Below are 27,663 nucleotides of genomic sequence, written 5' to 3' on the forward strand. Positions count from 1 at the left end.
AATCACATTAAGAGGTTGACTGTCATGTCTAAAATGGACAAGATGCAGGATATGCATAAACAGGAATTTAGGATCTCGATCCCACTTTCCTATGTAAAAACACGTGGAAGGGGCAAATAGCTCTTGTGGAACAAGGTTCAGTGTGGTGCATCTCCATCGACTCCTCATTGGGTGGATATTGATATCTAGAGATGAGAGAATGGGGATGAGGATTGCAGTGCGAGATGGCCGCCGAGCCCCAGTAATGTGGCTCTCCAATCAGATGTCTTTATCGATTCCAGGGAACAGTTTCCTCTCATCAGCATGGCACACTCCCATGCTATTGGCTCCCTCTCTCCCAACACAGAACCTACCAATCCTATCTTCTGGAAGATAACGCTCATCTGAGCAATAGTAACCTGTGTGGCTTTTTGGAAATGAAGCTTAGTGCCTGTCCAAGGGAACCATAGTGTTCGGGGAGCTGCTTGTGGGCATGGGTTCCTCATTTCAGTGAAGCTCTAATTACTCATATACAAACCGAAAAGCTGGGGAACAGCAAGCAGCTTAGTCACTGCTTCCGTCTATATGATGGCCAGATCCCTTCCTTCCCTTAGCAGTGGCTCCATTCTGTACTGGACAGTGGGCATCTCGTTTTAGGTGTTCAGAAAAATGAACTGCCTTATTGTTTACCCTATATTCTTTCTGCTATTTTTTACTTGATCAGAATTGTATTCACTATAAGACACTATGTTTAATGCTGTTTAGTAGTAAATAATACAGCAAAGAGAAGTGCAGATCAGCTGGGCATGGCAGGATCCTTTTGAATTACTGTAAGTACTGCATTAATTTTTCCTGACATTTTGAATTCATGTTATATGCAGTTTAGTTTATGGGTGAATTTGTAGCAAACAGAGAAAACAGTCATGGCTACTCTAAACGCTTATGGCTGCACAACCTTTTTTTTTTTTTTTGAACAGCGAAATAATCAGTATAGGACAAAATGTTCCATTTCTGGTACCTATGATAAAAAAGAAATATCTGAGGAAATGGGCGTGACAGAGGTTCATTGACCACATTAGTCTGTCTGGAATCATTCCAGAGCCAGACAGCTGAAGGTTTCAAAAGTAAGTTGGTAATTTCTGTTTGAAAGAAGTGGATTTTTCTGTAGCTGTGATTATATTTTGTCGTATGAAAGGGTCTGCTCCTACTGCCATTGCAAATATTGGAATTGCTCCTTCTGCATTTCAGGGAGCTCCAAGAGACATTGTGCCTCCATATATAGGTACAATACCTCCTAGCAGGTCTGTTGGAGTTGTACAAATTCACACCACGCCCTACTCAGGACACGTTATATTTGTCTGCTATGTTTCTTATCCTGCGCTGTTCCCTGTAGTATGAGTATAGTATCTTTTTCCTAAGTGCAATTGCAATTGTAAAAGTAACTGACATTGTCATGCCTGATTCTGCAGTCCTGGTGTAGAGTGTGTGTGCATGTATGGAGTGGGGGAAAGAGACTGTTTTGGGGGACAGAGAGTGTGTCAGCATGCTGTCTTTTAAGTTCAGACAGCGGCAGGAAGCAACCAGTCCTGAGGCAGAGGGAGGGGGAAACCCTGACATCAACTCCTGACTCCCTCCCTGGGCTCTCTACACAGCAATCTCTCTCTCTCTCACACATAGGCACACACACACACCCTCTGCCTCTGTGTTTAACAGCATGAGCATTCCGCATTAATGGTTTGCTTTGTGTCCCGGAGCAGATCAGTACAGCAAGCAATGGCTGTTAAAAATGGTGCTTTGAAAGGGGAGGCTTAATTTCTCCTCAGTTTTATATTTTGGAAAATTTTGGAGTCAACAAATATGTTACCCAAACTTCACTGGAAACTGATTCCTGATAAGGTTTCTGGAGGGTAGTGGTTTAAATTGCAAAGTTTCTCCGTTTACTTGTGCTGTCCTCAACTACTAAATTTGGGGTTATTTTGTATTTACTTTATCAGCCCATTCAACATACCAATGACTGTTGCCAGGTAGGTCCTGCCAATCTGCCTCTTGATATTCCCAAGTACTGTCCACTCCCCATACTTCTGGCTAGGCACCTGCTGCTGGTCTGGCATTGCAGACTGAGCTAGGCTATCAAGCTAGTTTCTTTCAAGTTCTATCTCTCCAGCAGGTTCTTTCAAACATTTGCTATTTTTTTCTACTAATAGTTCGCCTCCATTTTCTGCATGCTCCAGCTTTCTGCTGGTCCCTCCCATAAAACAAAAGAAGTTTCAAAAAAACACAAAGGAAGTTCCAGAAAAGCTCTCCCCCAGCACAAGTGGACTGGGGGAATGGTAAACAACAGCTGAGGTCACAAACTTCTAAAATATACCTACTGGGAATTGCTTCATCAGGATGTTAGCTGTGAGTGACAGCTACTGTTATTGAATAAAGAAACATTGCAACCATTCACCAGCTAATATGTTCTGTTCCCATTTTAAATACATGGTGCCAAAGAACATAGGTATGGAATATATATAGCAGCAGTCAGAGAATAGCTGGCCCTACCTGAAATCCTGAAAATGTTATCAAAGCTTCGATATATCATAAATGTATTTATCTGTCACCTGAAGCCTGGCCTAAGATAAGAAGAGGGATCAATTACTTTATAAGTCATTGACCTTCTGCTCTGTGTTTTGATCTGGATCCCACACCATGTCCTTAGTAACCACTGAATTGCCACTGCTTTACACAAGCAGAATCCCCTGGAATTGGGACACATGCACAATGCCAGAACTAAGGTTGCCCATGTAACCTTAATTCAGCCCCACTGTGAGTATGCATTATGCCACAGATTTTAATTATGTGATTGCTAACTGTTTTCATACTCATTCCTCATCCTCATTCAGTCTCAGTTATTGTCCCTTCTCTGGTCCCTTGCTCTAGTCTTCTTGTCCAGCCAGTCCAAGTTCTCCCCAACCCCAGATCCTGGTCCTCTTCCCACTGCCAGTGGTTCTTAGCCCCAAACTCCTCCTCCCCACCAGGTCCTCATCAAATCTCATTGCCCCTCTCCTAGCCAACTGGCTTCCAGTCCCCCCATTTTCCTCACAGATTCCTAATCTTGGTGTAGGGGGAGGGATAGCTCAGTGGTTTGAGCACTAGCCTGCTAAAACCAGGGTTATGAGTTCAATCCCTAAGGGGGCTGCTTAGGGCTGTGGGGCAAAATCAGTACTTGGTCCTGCTTAGGGATGTGGGGCAAAATCAGTACTTGGTCCTGCTAGTGAAAGCAGGGGGCTGGACACAATGACCTTTTGGGGTCCCCTTCCAGTTCTATGAGATCAGTCTCTCTCCATATATTAGTTCCAGGCTCCTTGTCTTTCCTGCATTTAATGAGCCTTCTCAAACTTCATTGCACTGCAACCTCCTTTACAACAAAACCCCTGTAGGTGGGACTGAAGCCCTGCTTCCTAGGACAGGGCCCAAGGGCTTCGGCCCCAGGCAGAGGCCTGTAACATGAGCCCTGGTACCCAGAGCTACAGCCCTCAGTCTTCAGCTTTGGCCCTGGGCAGTGGGGCTTGGGCTGAAGCTTTGACCCCGGGTCCCAGCAAGCCCAATGCCAGCCCTGACACCCCTATTAAAAGAGAGTCGTGACCCACTTTGGGGGCCCAACCTACAGTTTGAGAACTGCCAAGCCAGACAAAACTTTCTATTCTTTATCCTCATTTGTCCACACATCTGGGCAGAGTTTCATTCACAGGCATTTTCTGACTCCTTAACTCCTTCATAGAGCAATGGACATTGTCTGCAGTTCTCTGGTTGGTGTTTCATATCGGCACTGTTTCATTATACATTTAGCCCAACTCTCCAGCCTTCCACCTTTGCTTGCTGTCTTCCACTTCCCTTGTTGCCCCTAACCTCCATTTGAGGAAGGGAACATTGTTATTCCCCTGCAGCAATTTGGCTGTGTGAGGTGCCACTGAGCACTTCTGATAATCTCACCCTGGTGAGCAGTTAGGACCTGGCACATGCTTGCCCACTAGCACACAATCCTCTTAGAAAATGAGTCTCCAGAGAGTTATTTTAAAATAAATATGTGGGCAATGCAAACTCCCAAACTGGCCATAGAAAACCATTGGAAAATTCTGACACTGGTGTAATCCTACCAGTAATCCTAGTTCTAATCACACTGGCCATAGCTTTGCGCTCATGTCTAATGTGAACAGGGTTCCATGCAGAAAATGCATGAACAGCAAAATCTGTGGAAGGGAGAAAAGAAATCACTTGTGAAAAGGAATAAAAAAGGGCCAGACTGGGAGTTAGGCACCTAAATATCTTTGAGGATCTTCGCCAAAATGACCTATCTTACATTTATTGTTTCCCCTACTGTGTGAGAATGGGGGATACATTAAAAGAGGTGAAGGATGCAGCTTGTGGTGCCACTGGGAAATTTGTCCCCAATCCCTAAGTGGCTCCCATGACCTGCTGTCACTGAATTCCTCAGGATATTGTGAAGAGTGGCCACTCCTGGGCAAAAACACTTCAGTTCCAGTGGAGATCCAATCACATACTGCTTGCATAGGGAGGCTTCTGCAGGCAAGCGGGGGGCAGCAAGAAACACTGCCCCTTCTGCGCTCCGCCATCTCTGACTGGTAGCTCGAATCTGTACTGCATGGGCAAAAGGTGGGCAAAATGTCCCAGAAAAACAAGCTTCATCATTGTTTGCTATGCATCCTCTCTCGTAATTTTTATCTGATCTGATTAATGATTAATGGAGGACACTGCTGTTCAGCAGTAATTAATAGAGCAAGGAGCAGTCCAGATCAGATGAACATAGAGGATCCTTTGTAATGTACTGTGAGTACTGTCTTAATTTTTCCATGGATTCTTTGATTTCTAATTAGCTGTATTATATGTACTTTATGGAATTATTTAGTTTACATGTGGGTGACTTTGTAACAGGTAGAGAGAACACCCTATTCTGATTTAAAAAAACAAAAATGCACAAAACACTCAAGGGGCCATTATAAACTAGTGTTCTGGTGAAGGAGGGAGCTAGGACAAAGTAACTGCAACTGATATTTTAAATGATGGGATACTGTCAATATTTTGACTAAAATGGCAGAAAAACATGCTAGGAAGCCATATAGATCTTTTTCATGTGTCTCTGCAGAGAGATTATTGCCAGAGAGCCATTAATGACCCTTCCATTTTATTTGCCTTTTAGGAAACTTGTACCAAAAATAATCATTGGTAGTAGAAACCCAAAGCATGAATTCTGTGCGGAACACTGTACTTTGTGTTTTATAGAACATTTTTATTTAATTAGCAGATTTTAATGACCTGGTAAACTGTGGAAGGTAAACATAGCACAAACAGCAATCCCAAAGTGTAGATTATAAAAGTAAATGTTTGCAATCCTATTTTTACTGGGAAAAGGTGTTCTGAAAGTTTTCAGTCTTTTGCAAGTTTATATGAACCTTAATAAGATCTACACTATCTCATTTGAGAGAGTATGTGATCACAACAAAGAGTTTATCAGGAGGCATATATTTCTTCTGAGAACAGGGGCAGCTCTGGGCCCCAGCACGCCAAACGCATGTTTGGGGTGGCAAGCCGCGGGGGCGCTCTGCCAGTTGCCGCGAGGGCGGCAGGCATGCTGCCTTCGACGGCTTGCCTGAGGGAGGTCTGCCAAAGCCGTGGGACCAGCGGACCCTCCGCAAGCAAGCCACCGAAGGCAGCCTGCCTGCCGTGCTTGGGGCGGCAAAATCCCTAGAGCCGTCCCTATCTGAGAGTTATTGGCATCTGAAATGTGAAATCTTGAAATTGAGCTTTTTACATTTTTGAGGAAGGAATTTCACTTTGTTTCAAGCTCCATGCCATGCTGTCATTAGTTCTGGCTCGTTGTGACTGATTAAAAAGGCCACATGCAAACTTTTGTGTCTTGGAAAGATGAGTTCTATAACAGTAGCCTGGAATGTGATATCAATGGGACAAATTCATCCATAGTGTAGCTCCAATGGATTCCACAACAGGTGTTAATCGCTGAACAGTAAGCAACAGTTCTCATAGTACACAGGAAAAAAGGAATAATTTTCTTAACTAACTTCTGTAAATCTAAATATTCTACAGAATAAAGCCAAAGGAAAATGAAGCCCACCCTCTCTGTGTGTTTGTTACTGACTGGACTTCAAGCAATCAGTCATTGTCATCGTCAGCCTGATCATCGCAATGACTGGGGTGGTCATAAAAATGCATCCACCAGGGAACAAAATTGCCCCATTGAAGGAGTTTATCCATGTGAAAGCAAGGTCTACTTCAAACTGGTGCCCAGCAATATTGACTTCGCATTTAGATTTTACAAGCAAGTAATATCAGAGGCAGCTGACAAAAATATTTTCTTCTCTCCCATAAGCATCTCTACTGCCTTTTCAATGCTGGCACTTGGGGCTAAATCAGCTACTCTGAATCAGATTCACAAAGGACTCACCTTTGACCTGAACAGGACTCAGGAAAAGGAAATACATGAAGGCTTTTGCTATCTCATCTGTGCGCTAAACCGTCCAGACAGGAAGATCCAGCTGAATATGGGCAATGCCCTTTTCCTAGAAGAGACACTGAAACCACAGAAAAAGTTTTTAGAAGATGTTAAAAACTTTTATAAATCAGAAGTTTTTTCTAGTGACTTTAACAATTCTACCAATGCTGTGAAACAGATCAACAATTACGTTGAGAAGAAAACCCATGGGGAAATTGTTGATTTAGTCCAGGATCTTGATCCACTCACTGTAATGATTCTTATTAACTATGTTTTCTTTAAAGGTAAGAATTGTTATAATGTGGGCGTTTATTGCAAGCATGAGCTTTTGAAGGTTGACTAAAATCTAGGACAATGAAACTTAAATTTATATTTTAAATGAAGGGACCCTGTCATCACTGCTGGGCCTGTGAGATGCTCTATCTGGGAAATAGTCCAATCTGGAAAGTCATTCTGTAAGACTGCAAATGTGTTTTTTCCCCACTTAAGAGTGGAAGGAACTGATTTTGAAGCAAATACCAAGTTTCTATGCAATATGTATTAATCTGATGTATATATACAGGCTCAGTTTAGATATGATGTTCACAACTCTATCAGTTAATAGTGGCCTTTAAATATCTAAGAGAATAGCACTAAAGCCAAGCTTCATAAAATCGAAAACTTATAAAACACATTTGCTATAAATGAAGTTGCAGGATCAGATCCTGTTGGCTTAGTGCACTTGAATTAGTTTTATTCATACTAATATTTCCTCTTTGCAGTATATTCAATTGCATTCTCCTTCTTTTTTGTCATAAGCCCATTGGGAAAACCCCTTTAATTCTTTTTACACAAAAGAAGAGGATTTTTTTGTGGATGGAAAAACCTCTATTAAAGTTGATATGATGTACCGCAAAGGCAGTTACAAACATCACTATGATAAGGAACTGTCTTGCTGGCTGGTGCAAATACCTTACAGTGGAAATGCTGTAGCATTGTTTATTCTGCCTGATGAAGAAAAAATGAAGGAAGTGGAAAAAGCTCTCTTGAAAAAAACTTTGTCTAAATGGAAAAAGGCCTTCAAAGAAAGGTAATCTTTTAGCTACAGCTGCATTGAGAAATGTTGTACCTCAAATTAGGACAGAATCTCACATGAAAACAAACTATTAAGGACTGATAGTTCAACTGAAATCTGCACACAGAGGGCCCCTTAAAGAACAGGCCTCCCTTTCCTTTCACGAGAAGGGGCAGATGGGAAGGGTGATTTAGTGAACAGGACCTTGAACTAGGACTCAGGAGACCTGCATTCAGTTCCTGGCTCAGCCACAGATTTCCTTGGGCAAGTCACTTTGTCTGATGTTTGCCCAGGTTCCTCATCTGTAACATGAAGATAATACTTCCTTACCTCACAGGGGAACGGTGAAAATAACATTTATTCATTAATTGTGAGGCACTCACTTAGCATAGTGATGAAGGCCAGGCACAGTCTGTTGCTTCTGTGGCAGAATTAGGGTCTGCATAGGGACTAGGTGAGTTCTCAACAGGTGAGAAGCAGAATACAATGCTCTCCCAATGATCCTGTGAGGATTATATTGCAAATGAACTAGAACATGGGCATTCTGTGATGGGCAGGGTATGGAACCCTAGTCCATACTTACCCTCTAGGGATATGTCTACAGTGCAGTAAAAACCCATGTCAGTGACTTAGGCTCGTGGGGCTAAGGCAGAGCTGGAGTGTGGACTGTGGCTGGAGTCCAGACTCTGAGACCCAACACCTTGCAGAGTCTCAGAGCTAACATACTTGCCTGAGTGTTTACTTGGGCCAGCTGCAGCCATACTGTGGGTCTTTTATTGCAGCGTAGACATACTCTTAGGTTACTTCTATGTGTTTTACTGGAGGGAAAGGTGACCCAGGTCTAAGTTACACACACCAAGTTGCCATTCTGTGTACTGACTGCAGAGGCAGTGTGGTCCAGTGGAAAGGCACTGAGTGGGGAGTCAGGTGACTGGGGTTCTTTGCTTTGCTTTGCTATGCATCTGCTGTGTGACCATCTCTCTGTGCCTCAGGCTAGGTCTACACTTAAAACTTACTGTAGGTCTCCATAGCTATGGTGCTGACAGGTATGAAAATTCCACAAGGTGCTGTAGCTATGCCAACCTAACCCTCTTTGTAGACACAGCTAGGTCAAGGGAAAAATCCTCCATCAACCTAGCTACCATCACTTTGTGCAGTGGAGTTCCTACAATGGTTTACAAAGTCCTTCTGGCTCTGTAGTCTAACTACTGGGTTATAGAGCCATCGATATAGTGCCATAGCTACTCTGCTGTAGCACCCATAGTGTAGACATGGCCTCAGTTTCTTCATCTGTAAAATGGGGCTAATGCTACTGCTACTGAGAGACTTACCAATGAATTCCCTGGTAGTGGGGAGTAGCCATATGGCACTGGCACCTTTGCCACCACACCTTGCCACATATTTCCTTATGCCCCTGGCACAAGGGATATGTTGAGACTGGTATCTGACATGACCCGAACACTACTCCACTCTGGCAATCGCCAGGTGGCAGCAGGGCCGCCCAGAGGGGAGGGCAAGTGGGGCAATTTGCCCCAGGCCCTGGGCTCCACAGGGGCCTCCACGAGAGTTTTTCAGTGCCCCTGGAGTGGGGTTCTTCACTCGCCCTGGGGGCCCCGGAAAACTCTTGTGGGGCTGGGGCCCCCGGAGCTTCTTCCTCTCCGGGTCTTCGGCGGTAATTCAGCAGCAGGGGCAGGGGGGCCTGCCATGGGTCTTTGGGGCACTTCAGCGGTGGGTCCCAGAGCGGAAGGACCCACCGCAGCCGAATTACCGCCAAAGCGGGGGCCCCCCGCCACCGAAGACCCCAGGGCCCCTGAATCCTCTGGGCAGCCGTGGGTGGCAGATGGCCTATTAGAGCACCTTAGCCTACAGTACTAAATTAGAATACTACCAAAGCTGCTTTTATCTACACTAGGCCCAGGGCCATCATAAAATAGCCACAGAATCAGTGAACTACAACGGACTCTTGCATAAAGGGTTATAGTTGAGAATATAGGCTTTTGATAAGGAACTGTCTTCCATAGATACTCAGTCCTTACTCAAACACACTGTTCAAACCTGCCGGTCAAATACAGCGCACAGACTCTTTAACAGTTCGATAGGTAAATAAAAGTGTCACCAACTTGACCCTATTCTGCAGTGGGCTCTGAATTAGATGATTTGCCAGAAATTTTCTGTATCTCTTTTTTAACAGAACAATATATCTGCACATTCCAAAATTTTCTGTTTCTGATACCTATGACATAAAAGAAGTATTCCAGAAAATGGGTGTGACTGATGTGTTCACTGACCAAGCTGATCTGTCTGGAATCACTGAAAAGTCTCAGCTAAGGGTTTCAAAAGTAAGTTTGTAAACAAAGATGGTAAGAAATAGATTTGTCTGTTCCTACAAATGTTACATTCATATTTTATAACATTGAAGGGTTTGATCCTGCTCTCACTGAACTCATTGGCAAAACTCCCTCTGAGACCAGTAGATACAGTTTGGGTACAAAGAAAAGGAGGCAAAGAGAGTCTGTCTTTGCTAAAATTGAGAATTAACATGCTTAGAAGGGATTACGCATTATATGTACAGAGGCTGGAGGCCATCGGGAAAAGACACAAATATAAAATAAAGTAATATTTTGGCCATTATATGTAATTATTAAAAGAACAAATTGGACTTGGCAAAATAGTCTCTAAATCTCATTAAAGATAGTTAGGCTTGGAAGTAGAGTCCTGCACGGATACAAATTTATATCTGTGGATGCAGATATCCACGGACAGAAAGCCCTATCCGTGGAACCACAGGGCTCTCCTGGGAACTGCAGCAGCGAAAAGGAGCAGAATGTGGGGACGCTGTTTCCAGGAGCCCGTTCCCTGCATCAGCAGTTCCTCCAGCACAGTTGTACAGCCTGCAACCCCGCTCCCATCTCTTCCACACAGCTGTCTGCATATCCTATCTGGGGGCATGCGTGTCACTTGAATACAAGAGCACGACCAGGGACAGCTGCCGGTCAGTCTGGTGCCCACCCCAGTGAGCGGGACTGGGGATAGTACGGCCACACCGGAGGAGCTGTTGGTCAAGGTACTGGCTCCTGGGAGCGGCAGCCCCATGTTCTACTCCTTTCACCGCTGCAGTTCCTGGGAGAGCCCTGCAGTTTTGCAGATATCAATTTATAGCCGCGGATATGCACATCCATGGATATAAATTTGTATCCGTGCATAGCTCTACTTGGAAGGACTACATTTTTATCGATAAATGTTGATTTAACCATAGCCACACAAACCAATGAAAAAAATATTTCCATCAATGCTAATCTAAATTTATGGAGAGGCAAAGTGAAAAAAATGTTCCTTGAGACTGTATTAGAGGATGATTTAAGGATATTTACTTTGTATGTTTGGACATGTGATGTTGACAATTTGTGTTTCAATGGTTATAAAGGGATAACTTTTTGAGTCTCAACATCTACTGTCACTAAATAATTATTATCGGCCCCTATCCCATAAATTCCTGCAACTGTGAAAATGTAAATCACTAAAAAGAAAAAAGTGTAGAAACCAATAATTTTGCACAACTATGAACATTTCAATAAAGAAATATAGACAAATGCTTAATCAATATTATCCAGCAAAATTATTTTTTTTAAATCTTGAATTCTGCCAACTATCAACATAGTGCCTCATCAACCTATGAGACTTCTTTGGTGGGGGGCTCAACACACACGTACGCAAAGGTCATCCAGTGGGTATAGTGTACTTTGACTTTCAGAAAACCTTTGACAAGGTCCATCACAAAAGGCTCTTTAACAATGGGATAAAAGGGAAGATACTTTCATGGCTCAGTAACTGGTTAAAAGGAAAAAAAAGAGTAGGACTAAATCATCAGTTTTCAGAATGGAGAGAGGTCCCAAGAATCTGCACTGGAATCAGTGCTGTTCAATATATTCATAAATGATCTGGAAAAAGGGGTAAACAGAAGGAGTTTTTCTGCCAGCACACTAACACTGCCTCAATGTTAGCTAAGCCAACAGAAGCACTTTTTTATCAGCTTAGCTACCTCTACACTGGGGGTTTTTGCTAGCATTGCTATATCGGCTAGGAGGTGTGAGTTTTTCACATGTGCGGCCAACCTAGCTATTCTGACAACACTTTGCAGTGTAGACTTGGCCATACCCTACTTGCTTCTTAATAGCTGTGTCATAAACAGATAAGTAAGAGTTAATAGAACAGAAGTACTTCATATCTCTTTTGCCTGGAAAGGGTTAACAAGATCAGTGAGCCTGGCTGTCACCTGACCAGAGGACCAATCAGGGGACAGGATACTTTCAAATCTTGAGGGAGGGAAGTTTTTGTGTGTGCTGTTAGAATTTGGTGGTTGTTCTCTCTGGGTTCTCAGCTGGACCAGACGTGCAACCAGGTTTCTCTCCAATCTCTCTGATACAGGCTCTTATGTGCTCAGAATTGTAAGTACTAGGTAGATAAAGCGAGTTAGACTTATGTTTGTATTCTTTATTTGCAAATGTGTAGTTGGCTGGAAGGAGTTCAAATGTGTATTTGGCTGGGAGGATTTTACTTTGCACTTGTATACTTAGGCTGGGAGGGTATTCCCAGTGTCTATAGCTGAAAGACCCTGTAACATATTCCATCTTAAATTTACAAAGATAATTTTTACTGTTTTTTTCTTTCCTTAATTAAAAGCTTTTCTTGTTTAAGAACCTGATTGTTTTTTTATTCTGGTGAGACCCCAGGGGACTGGGTCTGGATCCACCAGGGAATTGGTGGGGAGAAAGGAGGGAAGGAGGAGAGAAAGGTTAATTTTCTCTCTGTGTTAGGATTATTTTCTCTCTCAGGGAGAGTCTGGGAGGGGGAGAGAGAAGGAGGGCGGAAGGTGAATTTTCTTCTCTGTTTTAAGATTTAAGGAGTTTGAATCACAGTGATCTTCCAGGGTAACCCAGGGAGGAGAAGTCTGGGAGAGGCAATGGGGGAAAGGGTTTACTTTCCTTGTGTTAAGATCCAGAGGGTCTGGGTCTTGGAGGTCCCCAGGCAAGGTTTTGGGGGGACCAGAGTGTACCAGGCACTGGAATTCCTGGTTGGTGGCAGCGCTACAAGTACTAAGCTGGTAATTGAGCTTAGAGGAATTCATGCTGGTACCCCATCTTTTGGACGCTAAGATTCAAAGTGGGGAATTATACCATGACAAGCTGATTTTCTAAAAAATGGTGTTTTAAAAATAAACAAGTTTAGCTCTTGCTATTGTTCAGGGCTCAATAGCCAATATAATGCTTTGCTTGATTTCCTTGCAGGTCATTCACAAGGCTGTATTGAACATTCATGAGAATGGCACTGAGGCTGCAGGAGTCTCTGTCGTGGAGATTACATGGAGGTCTGGTCAAATTTTTGCCCCTCCTCGAATTAAATTCAACAGGCCCTTCTTGGTTATGATTTTTGATAGGCATACCCGCAGCATCCTCTTCCTGGGGAAAATCATAAATCCTAGCAGAAAATAATTGCTCAGCTGCTGGACATGTTTGTAATGCTTCCACGTAGTGCTGGCAAAATGCAGGTGATTCAGCAAAGGACATGCACAGTGCTAGGGACTATATTTAGACCATTAACATACATTCCTAAACTCATAAAACATTAATGTAACATTTCCTTGCCTATAAACAGCTGGTATTTCTTCCTTGCTGTGTACAGCTTACATCATAACAAATCACCAATAATCTAAATATGTCTGATTTCACCTTTCCCCTGTTTTGTAAGTAGTCCTTACTGAAAGGCTCCTGTGGGGGCTTTGTTTAAGATACAAAAAGCTTGACTGCATAAATAATTAGACCATGGCAAGCTGGGGTGTGAATCTACCCTGCACTAGCCTGCTGTGGACTTACTGTCAGTGTGCCGCCTGCTGCCATGCATTAACAGTTGGTTAATGTGCTTTGAGCTTGTTCCAAAGGGAGCTAGATCAGAATGCTCTAATGCAGTGTTGACACGTGTGCAGGGTGTACATGGATAGTTAGACCACATCAAGGTAGGGCAGGATAGATTAGCACCCTACTTTGCCATGGGCTAATTGTTTGTGTAGACAAGACTAAAGTCTCTCAAATGAGTTGATCTTTCCTGTACTCCTTAATTTTTGTGGAGACTGGTACATTTTATCAACGTGATTAACTGACTGGTGATGATTGTTCCCAGCCTCCTGTTCTTTGCAAGGAATTCCTGGTCTAGTCTCTTCTCTTTTACTGTGGGTCCAGGTGCTGATCTGAAATTGCAGATACTGGGTTAATTTTCTTTTGGGGCTTGTCTACACAGGGAAAAAGTCCACAGTAGCTGATGTACACAAGGTAATGCACGCTGCACTAATTCCCCGTGTATAGACTCTTCTTGTGGACCAAGATCAGGTCTACACTACAGACTTATGTCATTTGTAACTACGTGGCCCAGGGATATGAAAAATCCGTGCCCCTGAGCGACATAGTTATACTGACCTAACTCCCTATGTAGATGGCACTATGTTGATGAAACAGCTTCTCCTGTAGACACAGCAACCACCTCTCAGGGATGTGGATTAGCTATACCAACAGGAGAGCTCTGTCCTGTCAGTGTAGGAGCTTTTTCACTTAAGCACTACAGCAGCACAGCTGTGTCGATGCAGCATTTTAAGTGTAGACCTGCACAAGAAAGGGTTTGTCGGTATAGTAGCTATTACTGGCATTTCCACATATGCAAACCTTCACCCTCACTGGAGACAGAGTATGCAGACAAAAGAGGTTGTTGGGTTTTTTTTGCCAGAATAGCTTATGCTCGTTCCCCAAATGAAATAAGCTGTGTCCACACGAGGGCTTTTTGCTGGTATGTTATAAAATCTTATAAAAATTCACACCTTTAAAGGATATTATTATACCGCCAAAAATTTCTACTGTTGACCTGCCTTATTCTCTCCAACAGTTCTTGTTTTGCCTACCAACAGTTCATCTCTGTTGTCACATATTCTAGCTCTTTCCTACAAGGGTGAAAGTAACTGAGGACACTTACCGGTACAGGGGGTGGGGGAGGGAAGGGGCAGGACCTTGGGTGGAAGGGACAGGGCTGGGGGGGTAAACATCCCCCTTCCAGGCTGCCTGGCCCACTCCACCCAGGGCTCTCGTGTTGATTTAAAGGGCCTGGAGCTCTGCTGCAGTGGGCTGGGTATGGACCAGTGTGGGTTCTTACTGGTAAGCAGTACCAGCCTGTACTGGCTCACATTCACCCCGATTTCCTCTAAAACAGAGGAGGGTGGAGACAAATTATAACTCCACAACACCTGTTCTTGTGCAGCACACTGAGGCCATGGAACTTTCTTAGGGACTTCTAAACTACTTTTAAACTCACAGAATTAACACAGACACACATACAAAATGCAGATACTGTCTGAGGAGCTGCCTTTCCAAATATTAACTGCATTATTGTTACTGTTACTGAATAAAGGAACATTGGGACCTGAAATTTTGAGTCTGGAACCTGCCTGAGTCTAATATTTTTTTCTTTTCTGTTGTATTGTTTTTCAGTAACTTTCAACCAATTAATGCCATTTTAAGATATTAGCAACATTAAAATTTTCAGTGTCAAAGCCTCTTTGAGGTTCTCATTATTCTAAAGCAATAAATTAATACTGCTATTAATGAACTATAGAGTCTGCTGATAAGGTGAGTCCAGAAATTTTGTACAGCAAACAAGGACTAAACATCCTCAGTGATAATTTTCTTTAAACTTTGAACAGAATCAATATGGACATAGATGAACACAATTTGTTGAGGAAGAGTCAGCATGGCTTTTGTAAAGGGAATCCATGTCTTACTAATCTATTAAAATTCTTTGAGGAGATCAACAAACGTGGACATGGGTGATCCAGTAGGTATGGTGTACTTGGACTTTCAGAAAGCTTTTGACAAGGCCCCTCTCCAAAGGCTCTTAAGCAAAGTAAGTGGTCATGGAAGAAGAGGGAAGGCCCTCTGATGGATCAATAACTGGTTAAAAGACAGGAAACAAAGGGTTGGAATAAATGGATAGTTTTCACACTGGAGAGAGGTAAATAGTGGTGCCCTCCAGGCAGGGCCGTCGCTTGCCATTTTGGTACCCTACGCAGCCCCCTTGCCAGAGGGGCAGCATCAGGCCTCTGCCAGGGGGGCAGGAGCAGGGCTGGAGGGGCAGGGGGAACTGCTCTCCAGCACTCACCAGCGGAGAGGAGTGGGTTGGGGCTGGGTCGCTCCATTTCCTGATGCGTGGTGAGTCCTGGGCAGACCCGACCCCGCAATCATGAGGCTGTGGAAAGTGGAGTGACCAAAACCCAGCCTGCTCTGATCTACTCCCCTGGCTCCCAGCCCTGGAACTTGGGGGGCATGGGGAACTTGGGGGGCAGCTTTACCATGTGATTATTAACAATATTGTTTTTCCACAAGGGGTATTTTTATCATCTATGTAAATGAGAAAAGGGTGGAGTTAGCATTAAGGAGGTGGGGTTATTAGGTTTATGTACTTTTTTTGGCAAGCATTCAGCAAATAATCTTGTGTATTCAGTATACAGGGCAGCATCTCGCTCATACGCTTTATCATACTCAAAGTTGGAGCTGGTTAAAAATGCCATTTCCTTAAAAGCCAAAATGGTTTGCAAAAATATATGGAGTTAGGCTTTTCCTTCAAGATGTCTCAGTTTCGGGATGAATTTCTAGTCACAGTATGATGACAGCAGCACATCCCAACCTAGACCAGTGATTAGGGTACTTGCCTGGAATATGGGAGAGCCAAGTTTAAGTTCCTGTTCCAATCCATTTGTGGTAACTACCCTGGGCTGGTGGCTATTATAGAGTGTTTGCTTTTTGTGAATTTTTTTTAAAATATCTAATTTTTGTTCTGCATGAACAAAACCAAATGTAAAAATCTCTCTCTCTTTTTTTTTTTTACAACACAGAATATTGTTTTCTAGCCAGCCCTACTCAGGGTACATTTTCTTATGCATTCTTGTATAGCTAAAACACTCTTGCAAGTTTTGTATTGTCCATAAGGTAACCTGTGAGGATATTTAACTAACACATCTGAGAAGCACATGCAAAGAAATCAGTCCATGTGAAACCTCACCAGGTTGAGGGTGGTGTTTCTTCTCTGCATCCTCCTTTCAGCTGCCGACTTAGGTGGAGAGAAGTGCAGGGAGTGGTATGTGGTCCCAGTGTAAGACTGGGGATGCACAGGAAAGTCTGGCTTCAGCCATGTAGGTCTCCAATCAGCCATACAGAAAAGTCCCTTGGTCCAGATTCCAGAATCCCTGAAAGAGTGGCTGACGACTGTGCTGTCATTGGCTTCCCCAACACAGTTGTACACTCTGACCCCTGCTGGTTTAAACACAGTAATGAGCTTTATGGCTTTTGTGCTTTGGAAGTACATCCTGGGGTACTTGCCTCCAACTTGTGTTTGCACAGGGGGGCTTACAGGCACGTAGAAACAGCATAACTACAACTACCCTCTAGCTGGACTGCATGACCCTTGGCTGTAGTCTGTTCTACGTGCATAGGTGGTGGGTCCATGATGTCCAGAGAAACTAGCTTCATCAGCATTTTGTCTGACCTCATTGATAATTTTACTTTGATCTATGTAATATTTAACAAGAGGGCAAGGTGCTTAATGCTGTTCAGCAGTATAAATAATGGAGCAAGGAGCAGTGCAGATCAGATAGACACAGCTGGGGCCTTCTGAATATACTGTGAGTACTGTGTTCATTTTTCCTTAAAGACAATGAGTTCATGTTATAAGGAGTTTAGTTTATAGGATCATTTCATTCTCCTGTGGGTGATTCCATAATGGCCATAGAGAACAATCTGCTCTGAAGCTTGGCCTGTCTTATGCAGTCTCTCAGAGGAACAATAGAAATTGATACCCTTGTGAGGTTGTGCTTTGACTTAAAGTCAAACACTATTTAATGGCAAATGTTGAAGAATAGTTCAATGCAGTCCCAAAAGTGTGGCTGTACTCTGAATAGTAACTGTAAAAAGACATTATAGGGCTGCACGTTTAGCCAGGCACTAGCTCCAGATCAAATGTGCTCAGTTTACAAGGAATGTTTTTTTCCTTGTAAACTGCTAGCCCTGTAAAATCATACAGGATGGAGAGCCAGGCTGAAACTGGTCCCTGCTAGGGCTCTCTGTCATGCAAGCCACCCCAGACTGGGGAGGGAGGTTTGGGAAGGATCTTGCTGCACAGATAAAGCACGTTCTGAACCCCAAGAAGGGGCACAGCTGTGAGTTACTCTCCATGTACATCTTGGAGTTCATCTTGGATAACTGATCAGGGTACTGAGGTTCAGGGGTGGGACGGGGTAACTGCTTCAACCTCTGAGCTGTGAGAGTGGCCAGGGAGTGACTTTGCCCCCTGTGGGGAGGATTCCTCCACCATTATTTCCACAGAGCTCCCCAGTACTAGTTACCAGTTTGTGTGCTTGCATGGTAGATGTGGCCCTATAGACTAAGTCAGGTGGAGAGGCCTTTGCAACTACTGCTTGTGAATTTTAGAACTGGGGCCTTTTTTCCCCCTTGAAAGAAACCTAGGAAGTTATGGGCCTGTTTTCAAAAACATTTCACAGAATCTGTGTGAGACTGCTACGTATGCTCACAGTTACTGTGCTTTGGTTTGCAGATCAGGTGCTTGAGAAAAACATTGAGCATTCATATTAGTTTAGCCTCCCTGTTTCCATCAGGAAAAAAAAAGAGAATGAGAAAAAAAATCAAAACATTTTATTTCAATGTTTTCTAAGCAAAACATTTAGATTTTTCAGTTTATAACAGTTTTGTTTCAAAATTTATTTTAATTTTATTATTCAAATATTTAAAATGCTCAAAATCAAACCAGAACATCTTGACCGGGAGCCATTTTTTACAATTTTCACTTGCTGAAAATTAAAAAAATATATATTTTGGGTTTGAATTACCAGTGAAGCAAAAAAAAAAATCTGTTTATGCAGATGCAGTTGTGGGGGTCACTCTCCACTATTCCAGTGTGACACTGGTATGAGATAGAGTAGCAGCTGGGCTACTCTAACCCATATCTGGGCCAAGGAGCTGTAACCGTTTGCTTCATATGTCACAAGTGGGGCTCAGGAGTAGGGGAGAATTGAGCCCAGTATGTTTTTGATTGTTACAGAATCATTTGAAAAGGTTTTGATATAGCTGTGCTGTTATAGAAAGGCAAGCATCATTTGATATGCATCTTTTTACAAACCTATTAATACTAATAAACATGATGGTTCTTAAAGACAGGGGTGGGTGAACTGTTTCAGAGGAAATAAACTGTTCCAAACATGGTCCCTCTCTGTCCACTCTATTCAGATTCAGATAAAATATCCTGTCTACCCCGCACTTGTTCCCTTTCTCTGACTCCGAAGTTGGACGTAGCTGACTCACATCTGATTGTCTAATAAGTCCAATCCCCTTTCCTTTCCATAAGTCTTCAGTATCTCGAAGGCTTACTGTCTGGAAGGGAGATGGGGAGAAATATCTGAGAATTGCAAGGAAACCAAGGTGAAGGAGTATCTCCAAATGCATCAGTAATAGCAGAGTGGGACAACAGGAAACTCTAATATCTGGAAAATAATCACTAGGTCTAGTTTTACATGGAAAAAGAACAATTTTCATTACACTGTTCCATAGATATAATGACTTTCATTCTTTCTTCATAGAGTTTTTCCAAAGGAAAATGAAGCCAACCCTCTATCTGTGTTTGTTACTTGTTGGACTTCTTGCTGTTGTCCATTGTCATCATGACTCTGACCACCACGATGACCATGATGATACAAAGCCCCAGGAACATTATCCCAGTGTTAAAGGAAATCCTAAAAGCAAAACACCGGCTTATTCCAAAATAGCTCCCAGCAATGCTGACTTTGCATTTGCATTCTACAAGCAGGTTACATCAGATGCAGTTGAGAAAAATATTTTCTTCTCTCCTTTGAGCATCTCCACTGCTTTATCCATGGTGGCTCTAGGTGCTAAATCAACCACTCTGACTCAGATTCTGGAAGGACTCACCTTTAACCTGACAGAGATTGAGGAGAAGGAGATACATGAAGGTTTTCGTGATCTCATTCACTGGCTAAACAATCCTGACAGTGAGGTCCAGCTGAATCTGGGAAATGCCCTTTTTGTTGATGAGAAGCTGATATTGCTGCAGAAGTTTTTGGAAGACATCAAAAGCTTGTATGAAGCAGAAGCTTTTCATAGTAACTTCCAGAATTCTCCAGAGACTGAGAAACAGATCAATGATTATATAAAGAAGAAAACCCATGGGAAAATTGCCAACTTGGTCCAGGGTCTTGATCCATTCGCTCTAATGGTTCTTGTCAACTATGTTTACTTTAAAGGTGAGACGTAATACCAATGGCTACTTATTGCCAATATAAACTTTCAGTATCTGATTTGTAATCTAAAACAAAACACAAAAATCCCCAATCATTTTTAAATTGATTTAACAGGTAGTTAGGCCTATGAGATCAACTACATTGAAAATAATTATGTCTGGAAAACTTTTCCAGGAAGATTATATGAAAAAAATGTCAAGATTTGGTGTCTGAAATTAGGCCTCTTACATCATAATTAGGCACCTAAATGTAAGTGGTGACATTATTAGACCTACCAGAATCTCGTTGAAGTCACTGGGGGCTACAGTGCTCAGGATATCGAAGACCAGCTCAGTTGTGACTGGCTTTATGTATTCATGTTTGAAAAATGTGTTCTTCCCTTCATTTCATGATACAATATGAAATATGCAGCAAAATTAATGGCTAAGTCTCCGTGAATTATCACATGCATATAGTCTCATTCTGGTAGGAGATGGTGGCTGTATATCTATTGGATTACGGTGACTTCTTGTGCTGTTATATAAGGAGAGAAAACAGCACCTATCCATTCTTTGCAAAGAGTAGGGACATTTTCTTGAAAATTGTGCAGTATCTGGAATCCAAATTGATTTTGTATTTGATAAACAACTTTACACAGTGATTTGTCAGATATGTTGAGCAAATGGTATACAGAGAACATGAAAAGGTGATTTTTAAGGCCTGGAAACCAACCTGTTGAAATGGAATGGTATTCAGCTGAACAGTAACTACCTCCTAAACCTTGTTAAAGTTGTGTAAAAAAACTGGTATGTTAGTTAATCCTATCAAAGGTGGAGTGATTCTGTTCTCAGGGCTGGTCTACACTACGGGGGGAAATCGATCTTAGATACACAACTTCAGCTACGTGAATAACGTAGCTGAAGTCGAATATCTAAGATCGGATTACTCACCCGTCCTCACCGCACGGGATCGATGTCTGCGGCTCCCCCTGTCGATTCCGCAACTCCGTTGGGGTTGGTGGAGTTCCGGAATTGATATAAGCGCGCTCGGGGATCGATATATCGCGTCTAGAAATGACGCGATATATCAATCCCCGAGCAATCGATTTTAACCCGTCCGATACGGCGGGTAGTCTAGACGTAGCCTGAGTGTAGCAATGATTGAGTCATGATAATGATTTAAAAGGAAATTAGAAAACAGTGTAACCATTATCATTTATGCAAGACCAGACTTCACTAGATGTCTGCACTGCCCTGACCATAGAATATTAGTGTTAGAAGGGACTTCAGCAGGTCATCTAGTCCAACCCCCTGCTCAAACCAGGACTAATCCCCAGACAGATTTTTGCCCCAGATCCCTCAATGGCCCCCTTAGGAAGTGAATTCACAACTCTGGGTTTAGCAGGCCAATGCACAAACCATTGAGCTATCCCTCCCGCAATAATGTATAGCAGAGGGAAAGAATGGTGCTATGGCTAAAACATGCATTCTGATTCCACCTCTGTCACAGACTCGCTATGCAACCTTAGGCATGTCACATAAGCTCACTGTACCTTGGTTTCTCCATCTGTACTGTGGCGATAGTAATGCCTCCTTCACAGGGGTACTCTGAAGCTTAGCTCCTTAATATTTGTATAGCTCTTTCAGAGCCTTTGAGCTACAGAAATGCAAAAAATTGTCTATTTAATTTGTGAGATTTAGTGCAAAACTACTTGTTCTAGAAATCACTAGAGAGAAATCATGTTAACAGCAGCTCTATTTATGGAGACACTTGTGCGACCAAAGGAAAAATATTTTCCCTTTTTCTCTTCAAGAACCTAAATAATGATGCACTGCAGCACCTAAATTCCCCTTGTGAATCTAGCTCTAAAAGTTTAAAACTCATGGAAAAAAACTTAATTCATTAATTCCCTGTAAACTGTCAGAAAGCAGCCTCATGTGGAACTGCCTCAAAAATATAGCTTAAAAGAAAAAAAAATGGGATTACTTAATTTCAGTTCATGGTTTTCATCAGGACTTTTAACAGCTCATACAAAGCCTCAACACATTAGAGATTCCCAGGGCCGAACGGGGGAAGGGGGACTGGGAAGCCAGTACAAATTACCGGGGCCTGACGGTCCGGAAGAGGGCCCAGGGTCCAGCTTCCCCAGCTTTGTCGGCCCTGTTTAGCCAGTCCACCCTTGCTGGGGGGCCCAACATTTTTTTTTTTCACCAGGGCCCAAACCCACTCTCGGCGGCCTTGGAGATGCCCATTATACTATTGAAAGAGTGTTACCGAAATGTCAGGTCCACCTAGCTGAGAGCCAGTGACAGCCAGACAGGGATAAGGAAAGGTTGCTTTATTCTGCAGAAGAAAGGAGAGTTCTGCACCTTAGTACAAAAAACTCTACTCCATACAAAAACCAAGAATCTTTTATACACACTCACACACAGGTTTCGGTCGTGTTAGCATTTGATTGGTGGTTAGCAAACCCTGCATTTCTGCAATCTGCTCAGCAAAAACCAGCTTAGGACCAGCTCCAAGTGCCTCAAGACTGATAAGGAAAGAGAGTTCAAAAGTTCAGGCTACTGTGTCCATGAGATATCCAATTTCTCCTAATGGTTGCCAGCTATTATAAGGCTACTAACTGTTAGGGGGTCACTGCTAATTGTCACAAGAGTCTTACTAACATGTTGGGAAACAAAAAATCCCCTTAGGAAAATTGGCTTTGAGCTCCCTTGAATCTATAAATATAGGTTTATTATACTTGATTTAGTGTGGTTTATACTAATAAATCCTCTTTCACACTATAGTCAATTGCATTCTTTCACAGCCTACTGGGAAAATCCTTTCAGTGATTTGCTCACCCATGAAGCAGACTTTTTTGTGGATGGGAAAACATCAGTTAAAGTAAATATGATGACCCGAGATGGATTTTATAACACTCACTATGATAAGGAGTTGTCTTGTCAGCTGGTGGAAATACCTTACAATGGAAATGCTACAGCATTATTTATCCTGCCCGATGAAGGAAAAATGAAGCAAGTGGAGGATGCTCTATTGAAAGAAACTGTGTCTAAATGGGTAAAATCACTTAAACAAAGGTAACGCTTATTTTCTGCTTTGGTGTTTTACTGTAAATATAGAATAGAATCCAAATTGTAGACAAAATTAAACTAGGTGCCATAGTTCCTTGGGTACCACTATATTGACTCATTGGAGGTTTCAGTGATGCAATGGCCATTAAGAACTAAACCAAAATAAAGCTGTGATGCTTTTAACTTTCAACAAGTAGGAACTGCAGTAGGAATCAGGAGGGTTTTGTGGTTAAGGGACAGGACTGAGAGTCAAGAGATCTAGTAGCTATTCCCATTTCTGCCAGAGATTTTCTACTTATTCTTGAGCCCTTATCTTTACACTGCCACAATTACGCCATCCTTAAAAAGGTGAATGATGACATTTACCTGCCATTGTAAGACTTAATTCACTGATGTTTGTAAAACACTTTGACACCTTGGATGGGACTCAAGCTTTTGTATCAAATGACAAGATAAAAACCAGGGTACGCCTAATTCTGATCTCACACCAATTTTACACTGGTGTCACTCCACTGACTTCAGTGAGTTATTCCTGATTCTCACTGATGTAAGTGAGAGCAGAATCAGGCCCAGGGACTGTTAATATACTATCTGCCTAGAGTTCAGCAGACTATTCCACACAAAAACTTGATCTGGAAAAATGTAAACTAATGCAGCAGGAAAAAATAATCCAAGATACAGATGTTCAAAGGGAGGGAGGTAGCTGGAAATCAGTATTGCTGAAACAATGTAGGTGAGAGCAGAAAGAAATGAGAAATGAATTTGCAATGTGAAGTGACAGCAAAAGTAAATCGATGTAATATTGGGATGCATACACAGAGATTCCAGGTGCTATAGAGTACTGCTGAGATTGCACGTACGGCGAAACATAATTCAGTCCTCGGCATCTTAATACCAGAAATATGTCAATGAGTCTTGGGAAATCAGAGAAGTCAGAAAAAATAAACAGGGATTGAACAGATGAATTTTAAGAGGAAATGTATAAATGTGCACAATGTAGCCAACTGATGACTAAGGCTGATAGAACTTGTGAATTTATTGGACCAGATACAAATTCTACTTGTTCACCATTTATCATGATGCTGATGGTGACATTTTACTTGCACACCCCAAATTTCATTGCTCTAGGCAAGCAGAGAAATAGCATTTTGTAAACCTGGCATGCAATTATTTGGAGAGTGTAAACATCAAGCAGAGACAGGAATTGCTTAGTGATACAGGATCTGGTCCTGCATTATTAAAATCAATGGGATTCCTGCCATTTATTCAGTACCTGGAGCAGCAAGTAGGCCATAATTAGGAGTGGTAAGCAAAGGAAAATAGTTAGGAGTGAAATCAAGCAAAAGGAAAATATAATCCAAATATCATAAAACATAACTTAATGTGGACGGGTCTCCGTAAAGACATGACAGAATTAAAAAAAAAAAAAAGAACTGGACGGGAAAAGAACTCAAATGCATATTGTTAGGCAGAAACCTGCATTGTCAGGAAGCAGGGCAGGGAGAATAGACAAGATGGCCAAAATGGGTGTTTTTCATCTCCAACTTCTTTGATTCATTGCCATGAATGGTAATAGTCTGTTGAATAAAGATATTGACACAGCTTTATGGAACCAAAAGGATGTTTTGGAAAGTATGGAGAAGTTTCTCATGTGTTCCTCACTGTCCAGAAGAATGAACAGAGGGATTATGAGAAGGCTTATCTTTTCAAGAGATACATGATCCTCATGTACTATTCCAAAGACAGAAAACCAGAGACTAGTATCAGTCTGTGTAACATGTCTAGAGGCTGACCAGATAGGAAGGGGACAGGTGATTAGAACATTCCTCCTTTCCCGCATTGGGTTGTAGAATAGCTGCAGAGCTGCTCCATAAAAACATCTTTCAGATGCAAGCTTAGTAAGCTCTTGGGTGCCCCTCCCCCCCAAGGGTAAGAAATAGGAGAATCCATGCTGTGGCAAATCCCTCCATCCCAGATGCTGCACCTCAGGAGGAACACAATCCTCTGTGTACTGCTGTCAATGGAATTTGCACTGAACAGGGTTACTTACTATATAGAGGCATCACATCCCTACATGGCCCTCCCAATTCAGCCTCACATGTCACAGAAAAACGGTGCCAGTTGTGTTGACAAGGGTTTCTCTACAGCCAGAGAGCTAGGGACTGGATTTTCTCCCAAAAGAATGCAAAAAATCCAAGTGGACTTCTTGGTATCCCAAGAACTATTTCAGGCATCACTATCTATCAGCTACACCACAGTGTTATCTGAATGCAATATTTTATCATCATCTTGTATTGCCTTCAACAGAAGAATAGAACTGTACATTCCAAAATTTTCTATTTCAGGCTCCTATGATGTCAAAGAGATATTCAAGAGATTGGGTGTGATCGATGTATTCGAGAACCATGCCGATCTATCTGGAATCACTGAGAATTCCAAGCTGAAGGTTTCAAAAGTAAGTTTGAAAACAGAGGTAGTACTAAATGGATTTGTCTGTACCTAATCACCCTCACCCTGGGCAGCGCCTAAGCTATGTTCAGTACAGCTTGGCATACGGTCATCATCATGCTATCTTTAAACACCCATAACTATGGGGTTGGTAGATAGGTCATAAATATGGATACAATTTTGTCACAGTAAAATTATGCATAATTCACAGCACAATCATAATAATAAAAAAAAAGATAATTTTGCCCTATGGTCACAGCAACAGAGTGGACCCTGCTGATGCACAATAATAGTTTGTTAGTTCATTTTGATCTAATCCACTTTGAAATGGGACTAGGTCAAAGCAAACTAACAAACCCTTAACCCAAAGCAGTTGATCAAAGTGAATTAACCAACTGTTTGTGTGGACCTTGCTGCTGGACATTGACAATTGGCTAAATTTATTTTGATCAGCAACTGTAACATCAACAGTTCATTAGGTCACATTTATCTATCCCTATTTCAAAGAGGACTAGATCCAGGGCTGGCACTTCCCTTTAGGTGACCTAGACGGTCGCCTAGGGTGCCAGAATTTGGGGGGAGGGCGGCATTTTGCCACCCTTGGCGGAAATCCAGAGGCAGAGGGGTCCTTCTGCGCTCCAGGTCTTCGGCGGCAATTCTGCTGCTGGTCCTTCACTCACTCTGGGACCCACTGCCGAAGTGCCCCGAAGACCTAGAGCGCGGAAGGACCCCTCGCTGCAGAATTGCCGCCAACGACCGGGAGTGTGGAAGGACCCCCGCCTAGGGCACCAAAAACTCTGGCGCCGCTCCTGACTAGATCAAACTGAACTAATAAACTGTACTGCTTGGCAGCAGGGTCCATATAAATGTTAATATTCAAGGGACCATGAAAGGTGATCACTGTCCTGGAAAAGTTGAAATAAATGGCAGAACTCAGAGGTTCCTTGACAGTGGTGACATAATCATGTCCTTAGTCATAAACTAGAGCAGCCTGATAGTTGTTTAAATTAAGGCTGTCTATTGAGAGGCCCTCAAAGGCCCTTCCAATGTCAATGATCACTGGGCATAGAGGAACCTTAGCCATGCCTCCTATCCCCCAGACTTGCACCTTATAACACAGGCTGGGAAGACCATCCTGAGATTCCTCTGTGCAAGTGGAATCATCCATCATCTGGTTATGACTGTTTCGCACCACCAGAGTTGCATAGGATTTGGCTCATTGTTTTAAAATGTATATAGTTTATAAATGACCTGATCTTGCTCCCACAGAGGTCACTGGCAAGACCCCCAGTGCCATCAATGTAGGCAGAATTGGACTGGAGAAAAGCTGTCTTTCCTAGAAAGAAGCAATAACTTGCTCATCACAGATAATGTTCGCTCGTTACATCTAACACCGTGGTAAATTTTGATATTTCCAGACACTACAAAGACACGTGAGTTCACACAGAAAAAGAGTATAACCCATAATAATCTTCAATTTAAACTAACATTGGCAAAGAATATACTTTAGGTCACATTAGACACAATACAGAGAGTTCCAAATACAGAACTTTTTACAAAGAAATCAGTCAATATTTGGACTTAGAAATGTGAATTGATACCTGGAGCTTAGCTAGCTGGTTCCTTTCCCTCTGATGTCATCATTCCTCTTGAATCTGGTCCAGTTTTCTGTTGCAAACTAATTCTTCACTAGACATTTATTTCAAATTCTGAGACTATTCTTCTGTGGTGAGGAGTAGTGAATAGGAGAGTCCTTTTGTGGTGATTTGATTCTTCCAGCTCAGTCTTTTAATATTAATGTGCCTAACCCAGCAATACTTACTTACACAGACAAAGCTCCTAATAAACGCATTGGGAATGCTGTCTGTATTATTAATTAATGGAGATATCCTATCTCCTAGAACTGGAAGGGGCCTTGAGAAGTTATTGAGTCCAGCCCCCTGCCATCACCAGCAGGACTAAGTACTGATTTTGCCCCAGATTCCTAAGTGGGCCCCTCAAGGATTGAACTCACAACCTGATGTTTAGCAGGCTGATGCTCAAACCACTGAGCTATCCCTCCCTTCCATTATGCTCCGTCAATCCTGTTCTTATTGGGCCCATGTCTTACCAGCTGATTTTTCAAAGAACTCTGGTTTCAAAGTGAGCATGTTCACTTTCAGCCACTGCCCACCATTCTGTATTTAGACTGTAATGTTTACTTCATTTCCTTGCAGGCTGTTCACTAGGCCCTGCTGAATGTTCATGAGAACAGTGT

General features: G+C 42.5%; 3 protein-coding genes across 6 annotated transcripts in view; all 3 read left to right on the top strand.

The window, feature by feature from the left end:
• The first annotated feature begins 4,548 nt into the window (after positions 1-4,548).
• On the top strand, positions 4,549-19,389 carry LOC115649812 (alpha-1-antitrypsin-like protein GS55-MS). Of its 4 annotated transcripts, XM_030558842.1 has the most exons (6): positions 4,589-4,809; positions 6,085-6,774; positions 7,289-7,559; positions 9,736-9,883; positions 12,830-12,909; positions 19,225-19,389. In XM_030558842.1, the coding sequence occupies exons 2-6, from the start codon at positions 6,102-6,104 to the stop codon at positions 19,307-19,309; spliced, it is 1,257 nt and encodes a 418-aa protein (XP_030414702.1). In that variant the 5' UTR covers positions 4,589-4,809; positions 6,085-6,101; the 3' UTR covers positions 19,310-19,389. The 4 variants fall into 4 exon arrangements, with proteins under 4 accessions (XP_030414701.1, XP_030414702.1, XP_030414700.1 ...); XM_030558841.1 differs by lacking the exon at positions 19,225-19,389 and having other exon boundaries at positions 4,549-4,635; positions 12,830-14,555; XM_030558840.1 differs by lacking the exon at positions 19,225-19,389 and having other exon boundaries at positions 12,830-14,555.
• Positions 19,390-19,517: 128 nt separating this feature from the next.
• Positions 19,518-27,634, top strand: LOC115650080 (alpha-1-antiproteinase-like). The gene is made up of 5 exons (XM_030559470.1): positions 19,518-19,905; positions 22,694-22,944; positions 24,628-24,730; positions 25,304-25,413; positions 27,623-27,634. The coding sequence occupies exons 1-5, from the start codon at positions 19,518-19,520 to the stop codon at positions 27,632-27,634; spliced, it is 864 nt and encodes a 287-aa protein (XP_030415330.1).
• The window catches only part of LOC115649813 (alpha-1-antitrypsin-like), a 31,296-nt gene continuing 28,942 nt past the window's right edge, over positions 25,310-27,663 (top strand). The window contains 1 exon segment of the mRNA XM_030558844.1: positions 25,310-25,413. The gene's annotated coding sequence lies outside the window, so the exon portion shown is untranslated.

The sequence above is a fragment of the Gopherus evgoodei genome, chromosome 4 (genome assembly GCF_007399415.2).
Source record: "Gopherus evgoodei ecotype Sinaloan lineage chromosome 4, rGopEvg1_v1.p, whole genome shotgun sequence".
Classification (NCBI taxonomy): Eukaryota; Metazoa; Chordata; order Testudines; family Testudinidae; genus Gopherus; species Gopherus evgoodei.